General features: G+C 38.0%; 3 protein-coding genes and 1 pseudogene across 4 annotated transcripts; 1 reads left to right on the plus strand and 3 right to left on the minus strand.

Annotated features, from left to right (window-relative positions):
• Positions 1–3,116: 3,116 nt before the first annotated feature.
• LOC143572903 (heat shock cognate 70 kDa protein-like) lies at positions 3,117–4,022 on the minus strand. The gene has a single exon (XM_077057934.1). It carries the CDS (start codon positions 4,020–4,022, stop codon positions 3,117–3,119), a length of 906 nt encoding a protein of 301 aa, XP_076914049.1.
• Positions 4,023–5,417: 1,395 nt separating this feature from the next.
• LOC143572880 (heat shock cognate 70 kDa protein-like) lies at positions 5,418–7,764 on the minus strand (annotated as a pseudogene). The gene is made up of 2 exons (XR_013142333.1): positions 7,503–7,764; positions 5,418–7,228 (listed from the first exon to the last, which is right to left on the minus strand). The product of XR_013142333.1 is annotated as a heat shock cognate 70 kDa protein-like (transcript).
• Positions 7,765–10,338: 2,574 nt separating this feature from the next.
• Positions 10,339–12,507, minus strand: LOC143572881 (heat shock cognate 70 kDa protein-like). The gene is made up of 2 exons (XM_077057920.1): positions 12,291–12,507; positions 10,339–12,171 (listed from the first exon to the last, which is right to left on the minus strand). The coding sequence occupies exons 1-2, from the start codon at positions 12,505–12,507 to the stop codon at positions 10,541–10,543; spliced, it is 1,848 nt and encodes a 615-aa protein (XP_076914035.1). The 3' UTR covers positions 10,339–10,540.
• A 1,828-nt stretch (positions 12,508–14,335) lies between these two features.
• Positions 14,336–15,938, plus strand: LOC143572890 (chlorophyll a-b binding protein CP29.2, chloroplastic-like). Its single transcript, XM_077057925.1, has 2 exons — positions 14,336–14,879; positions 15,487–15,938. Exons 1-2 carry the CDS (start codon positions 14,382–14,384, stop codon positions 15,847–15,849), a joined length of 861 nt encoding a protein of 286 aa, XP_076914040.1. The 5' UTR covers positions 14,336–14,381; the 3' UTR covers positions 15,850–15,938.
• Positions 15,939–15,941: the final 3 nt, after the last annotated feature.

The raw sequence follows: 15,941 nt of genomic DNA on the forward strand, positions 1-15,941 counted from the left end.
GTCGTGCACTCGAACATCAAGTGGTGTTTCGTCTTCCAGAGTGGTTACGTGTTGAACACGATCGATTGAGTCCAAGTGATCCTTCAAGCAAATGCACATCTCCACCGACTCCGAATTCAGTCTTGTTCTTCTCACCGATATTACCCTGCCACTAAGAGAAAAAGCAGATTCCGAAGCTACCGTAGAAGCTTGGGCGGTTAGTAAATCACGGGCCATGGTGGCAAGAATCGGAAACTCGGTTTCCTTTACCTTCCACCAAGCCAAAACATCAAAAGTGCCATATTCCTCTTCGGATAAACCGGTAGAGAAATCATATGCACTATACCTTCCTAGTTCGCTTGAAGGGGTGTTACCCCTTTGTTTTTTAGCCGTTACGTTGCGAACGGTGTTCATAAGGCTAATCATGGGGTCTCGTACTCTAGGAGCACTTGAACTTGATGAAGACCCCCCCGGCGTAGGCATGTGTATGTTTGACCCATATTTATTTATATAAAAGTCATACATAAATTTAAAATTCAAGTTAAAATCATTTTGTGCCTCTGTTGAAAAGTTTGGGTCAACTTCATGCATATCTAAGGCTGAAAAAATTTCATCTATCACACATTCAACCCCCGTAACATTTAACATTGGGTTTAAAGCGGCGGCGCAAGTAAAAATCGGTGGCAATTCAAGAAAGTATTTTTTTAATTTAAACTTCATTGGTAATATGATGTTTGAAAACATTGGACTTTTATTTTCAAATTCTTTAAGATTGTTAACGATTAAAAATAACTCCGAAAGAACCAAGGGACTTGTCGGATAATACGTTCCCGATAGTTTCGTAGTTGATGTTTTAAAAACTTCAAGAAAAGTCGATAAGTCATTGATAATTTCCCATTTCTCATTTGAAAAGGGGATTGCCAAATCATTCTCGGCAAGACTAGAATGAAACATTTGTAAAGTGTCTCTTTGTTTCAAAGCACTTTGAAACATTATGCAAGTGGAATTCCATCGATGAGGTACATCCCAATTAGCTCCCAAAGCTTTTCTTCCCGTATCTTTACAAAATTTTCTATAATCCATTTGTCTTTTTTTACTTTTCTTAAAAACTTCATGTAGCATTACTCTAAAATCGTTTATAACCGATGTAACCTCATCCGAAGCAAGTCCGTCTTGCACGATTAAATTAATGATATGTGCAACACACCTTGAGTGAAAAAATACACCATTGCAAATCGGCGTATATTTTAATTTTAATTTTTTAACCGCCGATGTATTATTCGACGCGTTATCAAATGCAATTGAAAATATTTTATTTTCTAGTTTATAAGTTTTTATAACATAATCTAAAATTTCAAACAAATTATCTCCCGTATGTGGATACTCAAAGAGTTCGAAAGCAATGGTGCGTTTCATCATTTCTCACGATGACGGTTCTACCCAATGAGCGGTGACACAAAGATAAGATTCGGGTAGACCATGTGGAGCCGACCAAACATCAGTAGTTAAGTTTATTCCCGTATTTATATTTTCAAAATATGCAATTAGTACCTCTTTGGCCTTCTTCCACAATTTTAAACAATAACGTTTAAGAGTATGACGACTTACGTGAGTGTATTGTGGTTGAAGCGTATCTCGAATCATGGCGGTTAAGCGAGGGTTGTCGAAGTGGCTAAACGGCAAAGCTTCTTGAATCACAAACTTCGCCATACGATCTTGAACTCGATCAATTTGGTATGTAAATATTCCACCTTCACTATCCATTTGCGTTTGTTGCGACTCGACGTTCTGTTTCAACGCCCTGCAATACGGTCTTTCGATGTGTTTCTTCAAATTTGAATTCGAAAGTGGGTTTAAATAAATCCCACAAAACTTGCACCGAGCATTCAATGAATGGTCACTCAATTCAACCAAATCACAATTGCACCAAATCTCTTGATTACGATTATGAGGTACAATACGAACGAAACTTGGTCCGGCGGTGGAACCTTGACCAACCGATGATTGTGAGGCAGCCATAACAACAAATATGAATATAGAAGAAGAGAAAACAAGAGATTAGAGAACTCAGAACGTTGTAATAGCGTTTTTTTGTATTTTTTTGCGTTCGGGTTTGCGTTTTGAGTGTTGTGATGAACCCATTACACCAAATACCTATTTATACTAGTAGTGGGGTGTTTGGGGAGCCAGAAAACGGCCATTTTTGACCCCAACGGTCAAAAAACGGCCATAAAACCGTTTCCCAACGGCTAGAACCACTCCAACGGCTATAACCGGTTCCGAACCGGTTCCGGTCGAACCGGTTCCAGAACCGGTTCCGGTTCCTACCCGGTCCACCTCCAAACATGTCAAACCGGTTCCGGATCGTCGGGTTGAAACGGAACCGAACCGGTTCCTACGAAAAACGGGTAGGAACCGGTTCGGTTCCGGTTCGGTTCCACCGAACCGGTTCCAGGAACCGGTTTTGTTGTCCACCTCTAGTTTTACCTACAATAGAAGTATCCGCTTACATTCCATTATTTAGCAAATAGCAATCACTGATATATATAATATAAACACAAGCTTAGATTTAAATACTCAGCAATCATATTCTTATTCTTATTACATTAATAGACTAATTAAAAAGTATATAAATAAAAGAAACTTGTTTGGGCTACAGAGTAGGCTTGAGCTCGTTTATGCTTAGCTCATTTCAAGTAACCCATTTCAAGTAACTCATGAGCCGTTCGGCTCGTGTATACACTTAAGGAGAAGAAAGAATCTAGCGATCCTCCCAAATGTCCTATTTTAATGCACAGATCTATGCCTATTTTAATGCAAAGATCTCTGTTGCAGCACATTCCACATCATAAAGCATCATCTGTTAATGCAAATGAATCCATTAACATAAAACCTTATCTAGTCATTCTTGACAACAAAGCAATAAAATATGAAGTAAGTTTCACTTTAAATTATAAAACTTATAAATAACCATACGTACGAGTCAGGGCAAAAGTAGAGCTCTAGGCATCTACCAGTTTTACCTACAATAGAAGTATCCGCTTACATTCCATTATTTAGCAAATAGCAATCACTGATATATATAATATAAACACAAGCTTAGATTTAAATACTCAGCAATCATATTCTTATTATACCTAAACCTGCTGCTTGCAAACAAATTCGAGGTGCGCCTTCTTAAGGTGAAGCTCGGCAAAAGGTGCATCTTCGTTGTCCTCGAGCCACTTGCTCATTTCAGCGACCGCTTTCTCCATTTCCTTCATGGTCTCCGAGGGAACCCTCTTCTTGATGTTGTACTCTTTGATCTTATTCTTCATGGTGTAGACGCAATCCTCTAATTCATTGCATGCTTGTGCTTTCTTCTTGAACTCTTGATCCTCAAGTTTGTACTTCTCAGCATCACTTACCATCTTCTCTATCTCTTCTTTGGATAGTCTTCCGTTCGCATTGGTAATTGCGAGTTTCTCAATCTTACCGCTGGATGAAATCCCAGCAGTGACGGTGAGTATACCGTTGGCATCTATTTCAAAGCATACCATGATTTCAGACACTCCTTTGGGAGCAGGTGGTATTCCAGAAACTGTGAACTGGCCCAACAAATGGTTTTCTATACATTTGGATCTTTCACCTTGATAAACCATGATATCGACTACAGGTTGGTCGTCAAAGCCTGTAGTGAATGAATTGGCCTTACTTGTAGGCATTGGAGAGTTTCTTGGGATCACAACACTTAATACGTCTCCATTGACATTTATACCAAGTGATAAAGGAGTGACATCACGTAGAACCACATCTTGAACACTCTCCTCAGTGTTACCAGTTAACTTAGAAGCCAAAGCAGCTGCACCATAAGCAATCGCCTCATCAGGGTTCACGCTCTTGCATAACTCTTTACCATCAAAATATTCCTGCAGCATAAGCTGGACCTTTGGAATCCTGGTTGAGCCACCAACAAGAATCACTTGATCTACACATGATTTCGTCATCTTAGCATCACTTAAACAAGTCTCCAAAGTCGTGATGCACATTTTAAACGAATCCATGTTGAGATCTTCAAAGTGAGGTAAAGTGTGGCTTCTAAGAAAAAATGTTTATTTGTTCCTTCGTTTATCTTTAGTTTTTATAAATTTAAATTCTACACTAACTCGGAAACTTCCTTTAAAGTGAGAGGCTGACTCACATATAATGTTTAAAAATAACTATTCAAACAACTACTAGCTTAGCTTGGTGTAATTGTAAATATGTTTTAACCTTTTAACCAAATAATAATTGTGAGTTATAGTTTCATTTAAAACATGAAATGAAAAATACATAGAAAAAGAATTAGTTGATAAAAATGACAATTCAAGTTGAAAAGAAAAGTTAACATACTTATATACAAGCTAGAGTACTAGACATCATGGAGTCCAATCTTAAATAAAATATTCATTTAAGAAACCAATGCGTAGGTTGATGCGTCTTCATCATGATACATTTAAGAAATCCATAGACATCAAAATTTATCCATAAAAGGATAGAAACAAAATCTTAATTGAACAAACCAAGTTACCATATATATGTAAAGGAACCAATACTTTTTTTTTTTTTTTTGGGTTTTGCCGACTAATATTGATTTATTTTTTTTGCCAGCTAATATTGAAAAACCATACCAGTACTCAAGCACTAAGCTAAGAGGCCTAGACGGTTAGAAGAGAAGAAATATAAAAAAGAGGGATACAACCAAACAACTTACAAATGGAAATTAATAAAATTGAATTTGCACCACAACTATCTATAAAAAATAACCATTTTGCTTATGTTTTGCATTCATAGTCTTATTATATAACTTTACAACATTATCAAGTCTCGACTTTGAAAACACTTATAATTCATGCATAAGTTAAGTATTTATAATAACCAACCATAAAATTTGATACAGGACATACTGATACATGGTTTTGGGGCATGAGATAGTTGGCATACATGTTTAAGTTCGGGTCGGGAAAAGAAAACGGATAGTTTAAGTTCGGTTGGTTTCCGGTGTTCGTGATCCATTGCATGTTTACGTTCGGTTGGTTTTGCGAACCATGGTATTGACCGAAAGGAGGGAATGGTTGGTTCAGTTGGTTCGGGTTGTTTATAGGATTCATTTTTGTATGTTTTTTGAAGAATTTGGTTAAAGGTTTGTATGAATAGATATGAGGTTGAAGAAGAGGTATATGTAAATATATGTTGTTTTAATTAATTTTTTGTTTTTTTTTTAATTTATGTCCGTTCCAACCGTCATTTTGATTATAATAATAATAATACAAGGCGAGTAATATATATATATATATATATATATATATATATATATATATATATATATATATATATATATTAATGCAAATCAATCTAGTTGATTTGTCACGTAAATGCTTACCAAGTCATTCTTGACAACAAAGAAACAAAATATGACTATCTTATATAACTAATAATTATAAACTATTTAAGATCCATACATACGAGTCATGGCAAAGTAGAGCTCTAAGAATCTACCAGATTCAACCATCAACAGAAGTATCAACTTACATTAATCCATTATTTAGCAACCATTGATATATATAAACACAAGCATATATAGATTCTACTCTTCAGCAGCCATAATCATAAACCTAAACCAGTGGCTTGCAAACAAACTCTAGCTGTGCCTTCTTAGAGTGAAGCTCAGCAAAAGATGCAGCTTTGTTGTCCTCAAGCCACTTGGTCGCTTCTTCAATGGCTTTCTTCATTACCTGCAAAATCTCATAGTGCATACTCTTCTTGACACTTGGCTCTTCGATCTTGTTCTTCAGGTTGTATACCCAATCCTCTAATGCGTTGTGTGCTCCCGCTTTCTTCTTGAATTCTTGGTCCTCAACTTTGAACTTCTTAGCATCATGTACCATCCTCTCAATCTCTTCTTTGGAGAGCCTTCCGATCGCATTGGTGATTGTGAGTTTCTCAGTCTCACGAGTGGATATTATCGTGGTGGTGACTGTGAGGATACCGTTGACATCTATTTCAAAGCATACCTTGATTTGAGACACTCCTTTGGGAGCAGGTGGTATTCCATAGATGCAGAATTTTCCCATCAAATGATTATCTTCTGATCTAGATCTTTCACCTTGATACACGTAGATAGAGAGGGCAGATTGATTATCTTCTGATGTATGATATATTCTGGCCTTACTTTTAGGTATTGAAGTGTTTCGCGGGATCACGACACTTAATAAGTCCCCCCTTACCTTTATACCAAGTGATAAAGGAGTTACCTCATGTAACACCACATCTTGAACACTCTTATCAGTTTTACCACTTAACATAGAAGCCAAAACAGCCGCACCATAAGCAACCGCTTCATCAGGGTTCACACTCTTGCATAACTCTTTACCATTAAAATACTCCTGCAGCATATTTTGGACCTTTGGAATCCTGGTTGAGCCACCAACAAGAATTAGTTGGTCTACACATGATTTCTTCAGCTTAGCATCACTTAAACAGGTCTCCATAGTCGTGATACACATCTTGAAAGAACCCATATTGAGATCTTCAAATTTAGCTCGAGTAAATATCATAGAAAAAACAATCCCCTCATGCAAGCCATCCAAGTCAATTGATGTCTGAGTAGCACATGACAGAATCCTTTTTGCTTTCTCACAAGCAAACCTCAACCTCCCCAGTGCGCGTTGGTTCCCGGTCAAGTCCTTGTTCCATTTCCTCTTGAATTCCATAACACAATGATCCACCATACGGTTATCAAAATCCTCACCTCCCAAATGAGTGTCACCAGCAACCGCTTTCACCTCGAAAACACCCCCTTCCTCAATAGTCATTAGACTAACATCAAACGTGCCACCACCCAAATCAAAGACAAGCACGTTTATCTTGCCAACGATATCAGAATTGTTGTCTAGACCATACGCGATTGCAGCTGCTGTAGGCTCATTGATCATACGAATGACGTTTAACCCAGCAATAGTACCAGCATCCTTGGTAGCCTGACGCTGTGAATCGTTGAAATAAGCGGGAATAGTTAACAATAAAGGAAGAGTAGACTGACTGACCAAATATGGTGTTAGCAGGGTTCATAGCTTGCTGTCTTCCTGCACTTTGGAGTCGCTGAATCTCCTTCCAGTGACCACAACCTTTGGAGTGTCGGAATCCCCTTCGATGACCTTAAAGGGCCACAGCTTGATGTCTTCCTGCACTTTGGAGTCGCTGAATCTCCTTCCAGTTAGTCTCTTAGCATCTGGGTTAATTAAGTAAAAACAAACATAAAATACATTATGAAGCATAGCATAGATAAACATTAATTAATTGGTAGAGCCTTTATAATAAATTTATCTAACAGCACAAGTGATAAACCCTAAACATGAGCAATTGCGATTGAAACAACTTCAAAAAACCTCATTGAGGCACAAGTTTCTTAGAATTTCATTGACGGACGTACGTATAGTTTGTTCTACCTCTTTTTTATATATATATATATTAGTAGGAAGAAAAAAAACGAAGAGCAGACTAACCAAATACTGTGTTAGAAGCGTTTATTGGTTGTTGATTCTTAGCGCCATCACCGATCAGACGGTCCTTGTCAGCAAAAGCAACACATGAAGGTGTGGTTCGGTTGCCTTGATCATTCGGTATGATCTCCACCCGATTGTGCTTCCAGACGGCGATACACGAGTAAGTTGTTCCGAGATCAATGCCGATCGCCGGCGAGTCGGTCACTTTTCCGGCCATAATAACTTGAAAATGAGGTAAAAGTGTAAAACGCGTGTTTCTTTCTTCTTCACTGTGGGTTGGTTGGGTTTCTTCTAAAGAACGATACTCTTTTTTTAAATCAAAGAGACATGACATTATTATTCGTTATTTAGTTTCTGCATTATATATGTATTCAAATTTAAATTGTTCCACCTCCAAGTCCAATTTTATAAAAGTAGGTTATTTAAAACGAGCACATACACTGACACGTTTCATTTTTAGAGGACCGAACACAAACAAAAAATTATATTCGTTTAGCCTTTCATATTCATTTGTTTTAAATTAAACGGACAAAAAGAATGAGCTCTGTTTAGTGTTCTTTTACATGCCAAATTAATAAAATTGTTTTTCTCAAAAGTTAATTAAAAATAAAACAAATGATTGAAATAAATTTAGTTTTAGGAAAATTAGGTATATGGTTTCCTTTTATTTTACCAAGTGAAACATTGCAATTCATTAGTAATTATGAGTCTGAAGAGGTAGGTTCTCGCAAAGCCCAGTTGGACCCGCAAGAATCACCTTGAAGAGGTACGTCTGCGCAAAGACTAACTGGATCCGCAGGAACCACCATGCTCAGAGAGATGAGACCTTACACGCAGTAAGCCAGCTGTCCCCGCAGGAAAGCCTCCCTTGGTACAGTACCCTGCCTGTTCCCGCGCTTCATCAACGGTCATGTATAGGCAGTTCTTCGACAAGCTAGACGACGAAAACAAAGAACGCCTAGAAACAGTTTACGCCTCGATGGAAGGGTTTGACGGCAACACAAACACCCCCTTGGGAATCCTATCTTTCCCCGTCACTCTCACGTACGGGAAGTACTCCCGCACAGAAGATGTGGACTTCGTTGTAATGAGGAAGCCACACCACACATACGACATTCTCTTCGGGAGAGATGGGATGGCAAGATTTAATGATGATACCGTTCCAAGGTGTTGGAGTATTTATAGCCGAATGTAGGTTCCCAAGCAGGTACGGCCAGCTGTATATAATATTCCTTTTCCACCAACTATGGGCTACGTTCGTGCCACGATGGGAGTTGGTGGGTAGGCAGCGGCTGGTAGTGACATTTTGTACTGGAGCGTGCTCCTGCTCGTACTATTGTCAGTGAGCTGTCACCCTGTGATTGGTTCATGGGTTGCTTTTGTCAGATCTTGTCCATTTGTCCATACCTTGGTAGGTATAGTACAAAAGATCTTCTAGAAGCGTACGGACTGGCTCTTTTGGGCGGGAATATTCCCGCCCTGCTCATTCCTTCTTCAGGTGACATTGCTGAAGTATAAGAGTTAGTGCCTTGTGCCTGTAGCCTTACTGTTAGTGCGGGTAGCCTTCCTTCTTGGCTTGTACCCACAGCTGCGGGAACAGGCAGGGTACTGTACCAAGGGAGGCTTTCCTGCGGGGACAGCTGACTTACTGCGTGTAGGTCTTCATCTCTCTGAGCATGGTGGTTCCTGCGGATCCAGTTGGTCTTTGCGCAGACGTACCTCTTCAAGGTGAGTCTTGCGGGTCCAACTGGGCTTTGCGCCATCACCGATCAGACGGTCCTTGTCAGCAAAAGCAACAAAGGAAGGTGTGGTACGGTTGCCTTGATCGTTAGGTATGATCTCGATCCGATTGTGCTAACACAGGAGTATGTTGTCCCGAGATCGATGCCGATCGCCGGCGAGTCGGTCACTTTTCCGGCCATAATAATTAGTTGAAAGAAAATGAGGTACGAGTAAAAGTGTAAAGCGCGTGTTTCTTTTTCACAGTGGCTAGCTAAGCTTCTAAAGAACGATACCCCTCTTTTAAATGAAAGAGTTGGTTTAAAGAAAAAAGGATTCCAAAGGTGTCATTGACGTCACATCCCAATGACCATGCCAATAAACCATATATACCCCTTACTTTGGTTATAAATTATTTTTCTTTTTAAAGCAATACATAATTAACTTTGGTTATAAATTGTTTTTCTTGTTAAAGCAATACTTAATTAAAAGGATATCACATCTTCATTCTTTTACTAAATTTTGTTATAAAACCTTTTTGGTAGTTGGACATTTTAATTTTCATATTAAAATTAGAATTAAAAGTACGTGTAAAGCTGGAAAACCTTTAAAGAAGCTGACGAACACGCAATGTTTATACATGGTTGGAGTCCAAATCTCATATTAACCCTAAAACCCTGAACATGAGCAATTTCGATTGAAACAACTTCATTGAGGTACAGGGGCCAGAAAACAGTATAAATGATGTTTATAATCTGTAAAAAATCATTAAACATAAAAACATAAGCAAAATCAAAGAGTTAGTTATAAGTGTTCATCATAAGAGTGAACGAATCTCAGCTCAACCCAAGAAAAACTGAAACCCGAGCTGAGCAAAGTCTGAAACCAGAGCAACATTTCAAGTGGTTTCCGGTTTTGATCTTGGACCCAAAAAAGATGGTTGTAAAAGATCAAAGAACCCAAATCTAATATTAAGAATTCATTTAAAAATCCAATACAAATCTCCTGTACTCTTTTGCACAGGTTTCTGTTGCAGCACATTTAGCATAATAAAACATCTATTAATGCAAATGAATCAATACCAAAGACTTAACTTTAAATTTAAACCATATGATACCCATACGTACGAGTCATAGCAAAAGTAGAGCTCTAAGCATCTACAAGATTTTTCACCAAAATTAACCTACAATACAGGCATCCACTTACTCAGATTAATTCTAATATTCAACAACCATTGATATCGATGAAACATTAAGTGTAGCAAAAAGATAAACACCTGCTTAGATCCTAATATTTAACAACCACCATAATTTTATGACCTAAAATAGAGGCTTGCAAACAAACTCTAGGTGTGCCTTCTTAGAGTGAAGCTCAGCAAAAGATGCAGCTTGGTTGTCCTCCAGCCACTTGGCCGTTTCATCGATGGCTTTCTTAATCGCCTGCAAGATCTCATTGTACACACTCTTCTTAACACTGGGCTCTTCAATCTTATTCTTCATCTTGTATATACAATCGTCTAATGCATTGTGCGCTTCTGCTTTCTTCTTGAATTCTTGGTCCTTAAGTTTGTACTTCTCGGCATCATTTACCATCTTCTCTATCTCTTCTTTAGAAAGTCTTCCATTTTCATTGGAAATTATGAGTTTTTCTGTTTTACCGGTGGATATTATGGAAGCAGTGACTGTAAGGATACCGTTGGCATCTATATCAAAGCATTCCATAACTTTAGAGACTCCTATGGGAGCAGGAGGTATTCCAGAAATTCTGAACTTTCCCAAAAGATGGTTATCTGTAGATTTTGATCTTTCACCTTGATACACCTCAATAGTGATAGCAGATTGGTTATCGCAGACTGTAATGTAATTTTTGGAATTACTTGCAGGTATTGGAGTATTTCGCGGAATTACAACATCAAAGAGTCTTCCTTTTAAGTCAACACCGAGTGATAAAGGAGTGACATCATGTAGCACAACATCTTGAACACTCTTGTCACTGCCACCGCTTACCTTTGAAGCCATAATGGCTGCACCGTAAGCAACCGCCTCATCAGGGTTCACACTTTTGCATAAATCTCTGCCATCAAAAAATTCTTGCAGCATATGTTGGACCTCTGGAATCCTAGTTGAGCCACCAACAAGAATCACTTGATCTACACATGATTTCTTCATCTTTGCATCACTTAAACATGTATCCAAAGTCTTGATGCACTTACTAAACATATCCATGTTCAGCTCTTCAAATTTAGCCCGAGTAAATCCCATAGAAAAATCAATCCCCTCATGCAAGAAATCCAAATCAATAGATGTAACACTGGTATACGAGAGAGTCCTTTTTGCTTTCTCACAAGCCAATCTCAGCCTCCCCAGTGCTCTTTGGCTCCCAGTCAAGTCATGTTTCCATCTCCTTTTGAATTCTCGCACACAGTGACCCACCATACGGTTATCAAAATCCTCACCCCCCAAGTGAGTGTCGCCAGCAACGGCTTTGACCTCAAAAACACTTCCTTCCTCAATAGTCATTATCGAAACATCAAAAGTGCCACCGCCAAGATCAAAGACAAGCACGTTTACCTTGCCAACAATATCAGACTCATTGTCTAGTCCGTACGCGATTGCAGCTGCTGTAGGCTCATTGATCATACGAATGACGTTTAACCCAGCAATAGTACCGGCGTCCTTGGTAGCCTGACGTTGTGAATCGTTGAAGTAAGCAGGGACAGTTATCACGGCATCTTTAACAACCTTTCCAAGATACGCCTCAGCAGTTTCTTTCATCTTTCCCAGAATCATTGAAGAAATTTCTTCAGCCATAAACTCTTTTTTTTCACCTTTGTAAGTGACGACAATCTTTGGGGTGTCATCAGATCCTTGTATGACCTTAAAAGGCCACAACTTGATGTCTTCCTGCACTTTGGAATCACTGAATCTCCTTCCAATCAACCGCTTAGAATCTGAAGATATAAATAAGCATCAATAATAAGAAGTACTCGAACCTCTATAATATAGTTAAAACTTAAAACCCTAAACATGACATGAACAATTGTGAATAATGATACTAAACATGATTAACCAAATATAGTGTTAGCAGGGTTCATGGCTACTTGATTCTTGGCTCCATCACCGATTATACGCTCTGACTCAACAAAAGCAACACATGAAGGTGTGGTTCTGTTGCCTTGATCATTAGTTATTATCTCTACACGATTATGCTTCCAAACGGCGACACAGGAGTAAGTTGTTCCGAGATCGATGCCGATTGCCGGCGCGTCGTTTCTTCTTCCGGCCATAATTGAAGGTGAAAGGATGTACGAGTTATTAACTTATTACTATATTATAGGTACATTAATAAACGTTGGTTTATTTGAAAATGAACGAATAGTCAGATAGATATCAATATATGCGTCAACACGTTTGTAAAATAATATATTTCTTCATAGAAAAATGTTAAATTTAATTGGTCATTGTTATCATTTCTATCATTTCGGTGACCATGCCCATGCCGGATGTTTAATTATGTGTCATTTTTGCTTGAGGACACCAAATATCTTTTCTTGTTGCTTCTTGAGCTTGTTTACACCGTTTTTGTTTATCACTAGTCGGACGTGTGAAGGATTTGACAGATGTGAAAACTCAAAACAAATCATTCGGTTGTATAATATTTGTCGTTTTATACCACGTTAAATTCAAATGAAGACTTTGGTGCTACGTCGTTTTTTATTTCGTTGAAAAATGGCGAGATGCTAAACAATGCATGTCAAATTCATAGATCTTGAGATGCCACATCCACCAACATTATCATCGGGTATGGAAGATTACCTATCATCTATTGAACGAGTCATGTGTTAAAGCTATATGCCAACTACCGGTGTTTACAATCAAAACTACCAAACATGCTCAAAAATCCATGTCGATCTTCATGCGCCTCATATAGTTGTGCAATATCACTCCATGTCGTTATTCACAAATATTGTTTCCCCATAGCATTTAATGATAGCTTTATTGAACTTATAAACACACTCTCGTGGAATTTTTGAGATATTCAAGTACTCATCCTACATGTCAAATGTAGTGCTGTAAGCCATATTTGCCTCTGGCGACTCACACTAACCTTCGTAAGCTAGTTGACAGATGACGGATGTGAAGAAACAAACTAAATACAACAAAGAAAAAATAGAAAGCTTGTTTGTCAATCTAAATCGAATATATAAATTAATATAGAAAAAATATAGAGAGAAAAATATGCAATGCCCCAATAAAGAAAGTTTGTTTGTTAATTTAAATCTAATTAGTTAACATAGAAAAAATAAATATGTAATATAGTGTCCGACATTTATTGTATACGAACCAACTTTTTTAATAGTCAAAATTTGGTTCCCACCTATCTTCTTCATCTTTTAACCTGAACTTCATCTCCGACATCTTAAACAGACACTAAAAACTTTCCAGCAAGTCTAAGTTCAATTTTTTCTTTTCATCTTACATTCTCTCTAATTTCACATGGGCTGGTGTCAAAATTTCACGTGAGATCGTTAAGGTTTTATGACTTCAAGGGTCACTTGATCCCCTACCAATTTTAAATATCAAGGAACTAATTAAGTTAACTATTACCTCAACATTCATGGCCACTTTACGATGCATTTGGTTTAGTTAGAAATGAAATGGATTTTAATGCTAAACGCCTAGATGTAAGGAGAACTTTAGAGGAGATTAAATGTATTAATTACAAACCGAGTTAAGATGAGGGTGGTGGATTTGGATTGGCACATGTGATGGCATGAAGCAATTTCGTGTTTGTTTGATGTACCTGTTATTGGCGGGAAATAAAAAACCGAAATCTATATTTTGAACATACTAAAATAATAATAATAATAATAATAATAATAATAATAATAGAGAGAAAACATAATATAAAGTGAAGAATATGAGCCACAAACAAGCATCCACTAACATCTCAGACATTCTTCACAACATGATAAAACCAGGATAAGATATCCACCTCTCTCATCTCATCTCATCTCATCTCATCCGTCAGATAGATTCACTCTCTTCATCCTACGCTCCCAATTCTCTCACTTATCTCATTTCTTCACTCCTTCACACCTATACATCACCACCACCCTCTCCCATTACTCATTACTCACTACACACACAACTCACCACAATGGCATCAACCACCGCCGCCGCCGCATCATCATTCATCGGAACCCGTTTACCAGACCTACATTCCAACTCGGGTCGAGTTACTGCCCGGTTCGGTTTCGGAAACAAAAAACCCACCGCCAAGAAACCAACCAAAACCATTACATCCGATCGTCCGTTATGGTATCCGGGTGCAACAGCTCCGGATTATCTAGACGGGAGCCTTGTTGGAGACTACGGGTTTGACCCGTTTGGGTTGGGTAAACCGTCTGAGTATTTGCAGTTTGATCTGGACTCGTTGGATCAAAACTTGGCCAAGAATGTGGCCGGAGATGTGATCGGAACCCGGTTCGAGTCTGCGGATGTGAAGTCGACTCCTTTCCAGCCGTACAGTGAGGTTTTTGGGTTACAGAGGTTTAGAGTGTGCGAGTTGATTCATGGACGCTGGGCTATGTTGGCTACACTTGGTGCTCTTACTGTGGAGTCCGTCACCGGAGTTACATGGCAAGATGCCGGAAAGGTATATATTTATTATGGGTTGTTAAAAGGGTTGTTCTCGTAAAATAGTAACCAAAGTTTTTATTAAAATGGATTATCGAGTTCTCATAAAAAAGTAACCAAGTTTTTTTTGTTCCAAATGGTCCAATAACAAAATCTTTTGTTCCAAGTTATTAAAATTTCTTTTTTTTTCTAATCCGAGATATTTTATCAGGTTAGTTAGGTTTTTTTTAAAAAAAAAAAATAGTTCAACATTGCAAAATAGTTTTTAAAAATTGAAAAAATAATTGTTAAATTGCGGAAAAAAAAACTGGAAAAATGCAATAAAAATAAAATCTGAAAAATTGCAAAAAAGAAAAAAAATATTTTATTTCTATTATTATTATTTTTTGCAATTTAAAAATTAATAAACAAATTAATTAATAAATAATGAAGTAGATGAGCTCGAGTTTAATAGTTCACGAGCTGAACTCGAGAACGAACTCTAGCAAGTTAAACAAGCCGTGATTGTGTCTAGTTGGACATGGCTTGGCTTGGCTTGTCTACACCCTTAAGTCCTTAAGGTCTAAACACTTATTATATATCTAAATTAATTTTGTACTAGTATTGACTTTTGTGTCTTTGTTTAGGTGGAACTGATTGATGGATCATCATACCTTGGACAACCGCTTCCGTTCTCAATCACCGCTTTGATCTGGATCGAGGTTTTGATCATTGGGTACATTGAATTTCAAAGGAATGCTGAACTTGAACCGGAAAGAAGATTATACCCTGGTGGCCCGTTTGACCCATTGAACTTGGCGAGTGACCCCGAGAAGAAGGAAACACTCCAATTGGCGGAGATCAAACATGCCCGTTTGACCATGGTGGCGTTCCTTGGGTTTGCGGTCCAAGCAGCTGCGACCGGAAAGGGTCCACTCAACAATTGGGTTACACATTTGAGCGATCCACTTCACACCACCATCCTCGATACCTTCGGCTTCTTTTCTTAGACCCATGTTTTTATATATATCTTGTAAAGTTTGTAAGTTATGAGAAAGCAAGCGGAACTATATAACATAATATGATGCTTTTCCTGTAATTT

This window comes from Bidens hawaiensis, unplaced genomic scaffold, assembly GCF_021521415.1.
Source record: "Bidens hawaiensis isolate Kalapana, Puna unplaced genomic scaffold, B.hawaiensis_p1.1 tig00026143_1, whole genome shotgun sequence".
In the NCBI taxonomy this organism is placed as follows: Eukaryota; Viridiplantae; Streptophyta; class Magnoliopsida; order Asterales; family Asteraceae; genus Bidens; species Bidens hawaiensis.

Coding starts and splice junctions, on each gene's coding strand:
- LOC143572903 (XM_077057934.1), bottom strand. CDS start 4,022: ATGGATTCGTTTAAAATGTGCATCACGACTTTGGAGACTTGTTTAAGT.
- LOC143572881 (XM_077057920.1), bottom strand. CDS start 12,507: ATGGCCGGAAGAAGAAACGACGCGCCGGCAATCGGCATCGATCTCGGA. Junction 12,172..12,290: donor CCCTGCTAACACTATATTTG/GTTAATCATGTT, acceptor TTATATCTTCAG/ATTCTAAGCGGTTGATTGGA.
- LOC143572890 (XM_077057925.1), top strand. CDS start 14,382: ATGGCATCAACCACCGCCGCCGCCGCATCATCATTCATCGGAACCCGT. Junction 14,880..15,486: donor CATGGCAAGATGCCGGAAAG/GTATATATTTAT, acceptor GTCTTTGTTTAG/GTGGAACTGATTGATGGATC.